Source organism: Carlito syrichta, unplaced genomic scaffold (assembly GCF_000164805.1).
Source record: "Carlito syrichta isolate Samal-C Ts95f unplaced genomic scaffold, Tarsius_syrichta-2.0.1 Scaffold304878, whole genome shotgun sequence".
NCBI lineage: Eukaryota > Metazoa > Chordata > Mammalia > Primates > Tarsiidae > Carlito > Carlito syrichta.
Window position 1 is genome coordinate 766 of NW_007248974.1, and position 9,125 is coordinate 9,890.

The following is a 9,125-nucleotide window of genomic DNA, read 5'->3' on the forward strand; positions in this document are numbered from 1 at the left end:
GATTACAGGCATGAGCCACCATGTCCAGGTTTGTCCACTGCATTTTAATAAGGGCAGTTACCACTCTTCAGAGAAGTCCTCGGGTTTACTGTCCAGGGCAGTAAGACAAAATGGAGTCTCACTACTTTGGGACGAATCCTAGTGAAGAAATGAGGCAGCAAGCACATGAGTGAATAAATCCCAGGATAGATCGCCCTCTCTCCTGCCCCACAGGACCCTAGAAAGCTAGCTTCTCACGCCCTTCTCTGGTCTTGGGCACTCTCAGCCTGGAGGCCCATAGGGGAAGTCCCCAGACCAAGGCTCTACTTAGAACCGAGGCAGTTGTAACAAGCTCTTGACCTCATCCTGTTCTCTTTCTGCCTCCCCTGCCCCACTCAAACATCCATCAAGCCTGCCACGTGCCTGCCCCCATCCTGGGCACTTGAGAACACGGGTGAATCAGACACCTCTGATTGGCATCTGGGAGACAGATGCCAACAGGGCACAGGTGCAGCAGGACTCTAGGCAAAGGTTACACCAGAGGTTGGGAAAGCAGAGAAGGCTTCTGGAAGGAGGTGGTCCCCGAGCTGACAGCTTCATTGGACGAACAAGAGAGGTTCGGCTCCCTTGAGGGCACAGACCACCCTCCGTCTCTGCTGTGTCGGTGGGGGCCTGTGACTCCTGCAGCCCCCTGGGCTTCCCCCTCGTGGCACTGATATCTCTGATACTCTCACGGCCCACTTACAGTGTGCCTCCTCTATCTCCTTAAGGCCAGACCATCTCTGTATCCTTAGACTCACCCAGAACAGCGTGGGCCTACAGCCTCTGTAGAACAAAGAAAAAGGGGTGGCTGGAGACATGGGCAGGTAGGCAGGTGGAGGGACGAAAGCCTGAAGGCCCAGGCAGCTCGCAGACTCTAGGGGTCCCCCCACCTAGTCTGGTTTCCCCTTCGTGGTTTCTCTTGCTCCGCCCCCCCCCCCCAGCTTGATCTGCTCGGCTTCCTGCCTCCTCCACTATAGTCCGCACCACCATGGCACCAACTGCCCACCTCTTCTGCCTCCTGGCCCTGCTGGTGGTAGACTTAGCCCAAGGCATCAGGGGCTCCCTTAGGGCCCAGGTAAGTGCCCCCAACCTGCTGCCCTTGCCCTCACCTCTGCCAATCCCGGCCTGGGGTCACCCATCAGAAACAACTGGTTTGTTGTTCCCATTTCTCAGCGGGAGCAATGAGGCTGGAGGGGTGGGCGGTGCCCAAGCCCACACGAGGAGACAGAGAAGGCTCGCGAGCTGGTGTTCAGTCCAGTACTTGCACAGCTGGGAGCTGTGGTAGGGTCCCCGAAATGATCCCCCCCACCCCCTCCCCATCTCTGCTCTCGGTTCCTTGCCAGGACCCAGGTCCCCGGCCACTGGAGCTGAAAGAAGTCTTTGCGTGGTTCCAGATGCAGTTTAACCGGAGTTACTTGATCCCAGCAGGTACTGGGGGACGGACATCTCCACCCGCTTCATTTAACAGATGAACTCAGGCTCAGAGTGGGAATAGGCTTGGCCTAGGGCTCCTCAGCAGGACAGCGGCAGGCCTGGGATCACTCCCTGGTGTCCGCAATACACAAGGGGGTACAGACTTATTCTTTGTTATGAATCTGGAGGGCGGGTGGGGACCCCCTGCCATGGCCATAGTGAATCCTTTGGCTCTATGGCCGCTTTCCCGTGATTCCAGGCAGGGGACCACCATCTGTCATGTGTTCAGCCAGCAAATACCCATTCTGTCCCCAGGTGGGGACTTCCTCTCTACCCCTGTGGGCAGCCAGCCCTGCTCCTGCCCCGTCTGGGTCTCTCTCCCATGGGGGCTGGCCTGCGGGCACCTTTTAGCCCAGGCTGTCTGCGCCCTGGACCTGAGCCCCAGCGTCCCCCACCCTTGCCACGTTCCAGCTCCCTTCCTGTGGTCAGAGGTGTAAAGGAGGTGGCCTGGCAGGAAGCCGGTCTCCAGCCACCCACCTCTTCCTCCTGAGTCACTGTCTCCAGACCCCTTGCTTGTCTACCCCTCAGGGTGGGCAGAGATGTCCCCTTTGCTGCCTCTGGGGAAAACCTAACCTGGGTGGGCTGGGTAACCACTTCCTTGGCCTAGATGTCTGCCCAGGGCCCTGTGGGGGTAGCGGAGAGGAGCCATGCTCACCTGGGGGGAAGATGCCTAGCCAGCATCTTTCTGCCCCTGTGGGCCTGGGAGCCAGCCCAGGACAACTCTCTCTTGGAACAGAGCACGCGCGCCGTCTGGACATCTTTGCCCACAACCTGGCCCAGGCTCAGAGACTGCAGGAGGAGGACCTGGGCACAGCTGAGTTTGGGGTGACTCCATTCAGTGACCTCACAGGTACAGGGACCCTCCTGGCCTGTAGGTGGTGGGCGAGGGAGCAGAATGTCCAGGGATATGGACAGATGGACCGAGAACTTTCCATGTTTACTTCTCAGTGAGGGACCCTGAGGACCAGAGGCCTGGGTGCTTGCCCCAAATCACAGAGCACAGGGGCAGAAACCCTGCAGGCCTGTGTGCCAGTCCAGTTCATGGCGGCAGGTGCAGGAGACGTACCCCGGCAAGGGGCTCGGCCCCCCAGGCCTCAGCATCCTTGCCTTTCTATCCACCGGGGTATCACAGGACCCAAATGGTCTAGGGTGTGGATGGCTGGAGTTGGGATGGCCGGATAGGGAGCAGAAGGGGTCAAAATTGCCCTTGGTGGTGCTGTCTGTCCCCCAGAGGAGGAGTTTGCCCAGCTCTATGGGAATCGGAAGACAGCCAGAGGGGTCCCCAGCATGAACAGAATGGCAGAGTATGAAGGGCTGGGGGAGTCGACACCCCACACCTGTGATTGGCGGAAGAAGACTGATGTCATCTCGCCCATCAAGAACCAGGTATACAGCTGAGCACAGTGACTCACGTCTGTAATCCCAGCACTTTGGGAGGCAGAGGCAAGAGGACTGTCTGAGCTCAGGGATTCAAGACCAGCCTGGGCACCCGGGCGAGACCTCGTCTCTACAATAAATCAAAAATTAGCCATGCCTGTGGTTCCAGCTACTTGGAAGGCTGAGGCAGAAGGATCACCTGGGCCCAGCAGGTCGATGTTGCGGTGGCCGTGAGCGTGCCACTGCACTCCAGCCTGGGTGACAGAGTGAGACTCTTGACTTAAAAAAACAAAAACAAAAAACCAGGTATCTGCCCCCACCTAGCCCGACCCAGCAGATGGTGGGAGAGGTGGAACACGGTCTGCACACCTGACTCACCCCCACCCTCTTGTCTACTAGAAAAACTGCGCCTGCTGCTGGGCCATAGCGGCAGCAGGCAACATCGAGGCCCTGTGGAGCATCAGGAGCAAGCCCGTGGAAGTCTCCGTGCAGGGTATGGCTGGGAGAGGGTGCGTGTGACAGGGAGAGAGGCCTGGGGGCCTGGTCACCCATGTTCCCTTCCTGTGCCAGAGCTACTCGACTGTAACCGCTGTGGGGATGGCTGCCAGGGTGGCTTCATCTGGGATGCGTTCATAACTGTCCTCAACAATAGTGAGTGCCCGTGGCTCTGGGTAGCTGTGGGAAGGTGGGGGAGAAGGGGAGGGGAGGGAAACGGGGTTCCAGAGCAGTCTCCTTCCTGTCTTATCTCCAGGTGGCCTGGCCAGTGAAAGGGACTACCCGTTCCAGGGCAAAGTGGAGCCCCACAGGTGCCTGGCCAAGAAGTACAAGAAGGTGGCCTGGATCCAGGACTTTATCATGCTGCAGGAAGACGAGCAGAGTGCGGGCATGGCGGGGACACGGGCGGGGGGCGGGGGACAGGCCCAGGGCAGAGGCAGACACGGTGCTAGACAGATGGGGCGAGGAGGGGAGGGGGGAAGGCTGACACGCCCATGTGCCAAGAGCAGGGGCTGCAGGCAGGCAGGCCCTGATGACACCTTTCCCCCCCAGGAATTGCCCAGTACCTGGCCACCCATGGTCCCATCACTGTGACCATCAACAAGAAGCTACTGCAGGTGGGATGGGATGGAGTGGTGAAAGGGCATGTAGGGAAGTTGGCCCTAGACTCAGGCCCTCTGCCCCTGCCCTCTGCAGCAATACAAGAAAGGTGTGATCAAGGTCACGCCCGACACCTGTGACCCCCGGTTTGTGGACCATTCCGTCCTGCTGGTGGGTTTTGGCAGGGACAAGCCGGGGGAAGGGATGCCGGCAGAGACAGTCGCCTCCCAGTCTCGCCCTCGCCGCTCTCTCCCATACTGGATCCTGAAGAACTCCTGGGGGTCCCACTGGGGAGAGGAGGTGAGTGGGATCTCCTGGGGGAGGGGGCAGGGCAGAGCAGTCCTCTCCACACCTGCTGGCCCTGATGTCCCCCAACATCCTAGGGCTACTTCCGGCTGCACCGAGGTAGCAACACCTGCGGCATCACCAAGTACCCGCTCACAGCCCGTGTGGTCCCTCCTAAGGCATCCCTGGTCTCCTGCCCTCCCTGAACCCGCCCAGCTCCTCCCGCAGCTCCGGCTACCACCCCACCTCCTCGCCAGCCCCACCCCCAGCCTTTTGCCCATCCTCCCAATCTTGATGCGGCTCGAATAAACCACGACAAGACCCTGGCTTCTGAGTGGCCTAGCAGGGGTGGGGAGATGGCGGATGGGTCGAGCACAGACACCGTTTCAATACATCCGTCCCCGAGGGGCTGGCGTTCACGCGCATCCCAGTACGCGAACTCCAGAGCGCTCAGAGACTTACACGCGCGCCTGCACACACAGCCCCACGGGCTCCTCCCCCTGGAGCAAAGATCAGTCTCCAAATTCATGGCAACTTTATTGTCAGGCGGGGCAGGGTGGTGGAGAGGGGCCTCAGTCGTGATAAAGGCGCAGGAGGCAGCCACGGAGGGTGCCCATGTAGCGGTCCCAGAGGGCCTGGTGCCTGCAACGGTAACAGTGACAGCGACAGCTGACATTTACTCAGCACTCACCAGTCCGAGATGCTGCTGTTTCTGTACCGTAATGCACTTAGTCCTCTTAAAATTCTTGTGATTCTTCTAATTATTATCCCCAGTTCACGTATGAGGAAACTGAGGCATGGAGAGGTTAGGTCACCTGCCCAAGGTCACCCAGCTTCTAAGAGGGGGAGCCAGGGCTTCGGTCCACGGAGACTTCCACCCCCAGGGTAGCAGAACGGGGAACCAAGTCGGTGGGAGGGCAAGGCCAAGTCGGACAGGAGGACAGGGTCTCTCACCGGAAGCCATCCAGGGAGTGGACAGACGCCGAATACTGATTCAGGAAGAGCCGCACGTCACTCAGAGGCCAGTGGTCGGAGCGGCAGGGTTCCACAAACTGTGGGCACAAGGGAACGTTCAGCACCGGTACAGCCCGGGGACAGGCCAGGTCGGGGACCAGAGGGCGACGGGCAGGACAGCTCACCTTCTCCACGAGGTCCACAAACAGGTCTCTGACGTCTTTATTGTGGGTCAGCTTGGCGGCCACGTTCACCAGCCCCCGGGACAGGTTCTGTGGGGCGGGGGTCCCGGGAATTCTGCCTTCTGCCCCAGAAGCCGGGGGGGGGCGGGGGGACTGAGCACAGAAGCTGGGGGAGGGGCAGGCCCCCCCACGTCTACCCACCTCCCCAGTCAACCGAGTCCCCATTGTTTGGGAGCCGCTGCCCGCCCAGGCCAGCAGAGGGCGCAGCAGCACCACCTGCCGGTCAACCCAGGCAGGAGCGGAGGGGGCGGGGCGGAGCGGAGCGGAGGGGGCGGGGCGGGGCGGAGGGGGCGGGGCGGAGGGGGCGGAGCGGAGCGGAGGGGGCGGGCGGAGGCTGCCAAGGGCCAGAGGCTGTGTGGGGCCACAGACCTTGAAATTGGCTTCCATCTCAGAGAAGACGCCGAGCTTTCCCCGGAGAGCAGTGCACACCAGGCTGCAGGGAGACAGGGTCAAGCCTGGAGCCACTTGAGCCTCTCCTTCGGGCCCTGCCCCGTGGTTTCCCCCAGGGTCACCTCTTGTGCAGGTCCAGAAGGTCCTTGTCAGCCACTAGCACCTTGAGCTCCTTCAGGTCCTGGAGAAACTCCTTGTCCAAGTCCATGTCCATGTCGTCCATCTGGGAGTCTGCATGAGGCCCACGAAGGGAGTTAGGGTAGGTGATTAAAAACCACTCCCGTGGGTGGGCGCGGTGGCTCGACCTGTAATCTCAACACTTTGGGAGGCCAAGGTGAGAGGATTGCCTGGGCCCACGGGGTCAAGACCAGCCTGGGCAATTTGGTGAGACCTCGTCGCTACAATAAATCAAAAAATAAGCTGAGCGTGGTAGCACGCGCCTGTAGTTCCAGCTACTTGGAAGGCTGAGGTGGAAGGATTGCCTGAGCCTAGCAAGTGGAGCTGCGGTAGCCATGGGCGTGTCACTGCACTCTAGCCTGGGTGACAGAGTGAGACTCCAATTCAAAAACAAACAAACAGACAAAAAAAAACCCTCCAGTGAAACCCTGAGCGTTCCTCACCCACCACCTCATTGCACCCCACAGGACAGAAAAAGAAACAGAGTCTCAGAGAGATGGTGTGACATGCCCCAGACCATAGAAAGGCAACAAGCCCTTTGTCTGCAGACAAGGTGGGGGGGAGGGAAATGGACTAGGAGCAGAGGCAGCCTGGTTGGACACCCTGAACAGCAAAGGATGCTGGGAACGGGGGTCTGTGGTAGGAACTGCTGGTAGGGAACCAGGCCTGAAAGGATGGGGAGGCGTCGGGCACCTGGGTCAGTGGGGGCCTCACCGACGGCTCCAAGGGTCCAGTTCTGGATCATGAGCTCAGCGCAGAAGGCAAAGTCGCCAAAGCTCAGATACTGCAGTTTTTTCTTCCCTGTCTCAAAGCGGTTGTTGGCAAAGAAGACAATGGCCGCATAGTCCCTGCAGGAGGGGAAAAGGCGCTTCTCAGGGCCTGAAATTCCTTCTTAGCAAGTAACTCCCACCTGGAGCCTCAGTTGGGCATCCGAGTCTGGTCTCTTTCCTTGCGCTAAGTCACTGCGTGATGTCTCAAGTCATTTCTCTATAGGCCTACTCATCTGTGCAAAGAGAAGGTTCCAGCCCAGGTATCCTAAGGGATACAGTGGGAGACCACAGGATAACAGCTACCATGTCCTAGGCACTCCCTAAGCGTCAGGCTGTACAGGTGGTACTTCAGATAGCCCAATTGGAAGTGGCTGGACTATGACTTGAACCCAGGTCAGTCTGATCCAAAGTATAGACCAGAAGTGGGATGACCACCCCCCCAGCATAGCTAGGAGATCAAGAAGGTTGAGGTGGGGTAGGTGGACCAGCCTCAGGGCTCAGGGAAGGAGTGTGCAGGAGGAGATGGCTGTCCCCTCACCTGGCCAATCGGTCGGAGAGGAGGAAGTGCTGCTGAATATTGTCCACCAGGGAGCCTCGCATTTCCTCCACCACCTTGAAGACTCGCTTAAAGTTGTCAAACTGCAGGGCAGTCGGGAGGAGGGAGGACTGGTCGGAGAATGCTCACCTGAACTGCTGATTTGAATATTTCTCTCACCTATCCACCTATCTAGTCAGCAGTTGCCGATTTAGAGCTTGTTACTCCTTCGACCATTAGTTATTAGTACCTGTTATCAATCCAACAAATGTTTATCAGCTTCTGCCATCTTGCCTTGGATAAATGTAGATTTCATCTTGTTTCTAAATCCAACCCAATTTTGGTACCATGCTCTAAATCTTCACGAGCGTGAGCTGGAACTGATTGTCCTGGCTGAGACCCAGAAACTGAAGGATGAGCAAATACTAAGCCATACATTTGGAGCTCACAGGAGATACAAAGAAAATGTATCACTAGTCTAGAATGCTGACTTCCCTGTGGTACCACCAAAAAGACTTGTGGAGAAGGTAGCATCTCACCTTCTGCCTTGGATTTCAAAGGGAAGATGTGGCCAAGAACAGTACCTCCCAAGAGCAACACATGCAAAAGAAAGCCAGGGGCTGGAAAAATGTAACCCTAGAGAGGTCTGCAAGGACAAGATCACAGGGTAGGCTGAAGATCAAGGCCAAGCATTAAACGGCTATCCAGGAGGCAGTGGGAGCCAATGAACGTTTATGAGCACTGGGCACGGTGGCTCACACCTGTAATCCTAACACTTTGGGAGGCTGAGGCGAGAGGATTGCTTGAGCCCAGAAGTTTGAGAGCAGCCTGGGCAACATAGCAAAGCCTTGTCTCTACAAATTAAAAATTTAAAAATTAGCCGGGGGCTAGCCCTTTAGGTTACCTCTCACTGTGGGAGGTTTTCTGTCCTCTCAATAAATCCTGCTTTCTCAGAAAACAACAACAACAACAATAAAGAAATCTTAGCGGTGTGATGTGCACCTGTAGTCCCAGCAACTTGAGAGGCTAAGACAGAAAGATCGCCAGAGCCCAGCAGAATGAAGCCATGATGGCTGTGAGTGTGCCACTACATTCCAGCCTGGGAGACAGGGCGAGAGAGTAAGACCTCCAACTCAGAAAAAAGAAAGTTCACGAGCAGGGAAAAGCCACAATCGGAGCTGGGCTTCTGAAAGCTCACTCTAGCCATAGAATATGGGATGGCTTGGAAGGTGCAAAAAAGGGCGAGAAGACACTAGGTATGAAGTTGTTGACACCATCAAGGTTAGAGCTGGGGCAGTGACCGAAGGGAGGGAGTGAAAGGCTGAACTGTAGACGGGATGCTGTGTATGCGTGGTTGCGGGGCCCACCTGTCTCCGGCAGCTCTTGAGGGTGATTCCTGTTTTGGTGCTGATGTCATCCAGGTCTTTCTTGGTGCCCTTGGACAGCTTCTTGCCCAGCACCTCCCGAACGAAGGCCTCATCAAAAGCGTAATACCTTGCGGAGACAGAGGACACCACTGACCCTCCACAAAGGAGGAGAATGGGGGCTTGGAAGGCCCTGGGCCTGGCCCCCATTTGCTATCAACTATCTGAGTGCCTGGGTAAGTCCCATCCTTCTCTGGGGCTTCAGTTTCAGCCTGCAAATTGGGTACATAGACCGGTGGGCATCCCCACCATCACCATCCCATTAGGTGAGCACCTCTCGATGAGCAGTGCTTGCCGGGAGGGCGGGATCTGGAAGATGAGCTGGTGAAGTAGCTTGGGCGGCGCGTGCAGCAGGCGCTCAAGCATGTGGAAGGTGCGGTAG

At 57.7% G+C, this 9,125-nt stretch overlaps 2 protein-coding genes across 2 annotated transcripts in view; one reads left to right on the plus strand and one right to left on the minus strand.

The window, feature by feature from the left end:
- Positions 1-975: 975 nt before the first annotated feature.
- On the plus strand, positions 976-4,457 carry CTSW (cathepsin W). Its single transcript, XM_008061022.2, has 10 exons — positions 976-1,096; positions 1,365-1,449; positions 2,231-2,344; positions 2,726-2,880; positions 3,271-3,364; positions 3,442-3,522; positions 3,623-3,748; positions 3,919-3,983; positions 4,063-4,266; positions 4,350-4,457. The coding sequence occupies exons 1-10, from the start codon at positions 1,010-1,012 to the stop codon at positions 4,455-4,457; spliced, it is 1,119 nt and encodes a 372-aa protein (XP_008059213.1). The 5' UTR covers positions 976-1,009.
- A 312-nt stretch (positions 4,458-4,769) lies between these two features.
- FIBP (FGF1 intracellular binding protein) overlaps positions 4,770-9,125 on the minus strand; it is a 4,787-nt gene continuing 431 nt past the window's right edge. Inside the window, 9 exon segments of the mRNA XM_008061010.2 lie at positions 4,770-4,893; positions 5,206-5,303; positions 5,391-5,477; positions 5,817-5,880; positions 5,960-6,068; positions 6,729-6,862; positions 7,323-7,423; positions 8,687-8,813; positions 9,018-9,125. The exon segment at positions 9,018-9,125 is cut by the window's right edge and continues 19 nt beyond it. Of these exon segments, the coding sequence (XP_008059201.2) occupies positions 4,824-4,893; positions 5,206-5,303; positions 5,391-5,477; positions 5,817-5,880; positions 5,960-6,068; positions 6,729-6,862; positions 7,323-7,423; positions 8,687-8,813; positions 9,018-9,125 (898 nt within the window). The 3' untranslated portion in view covers positions 4,770-4,823.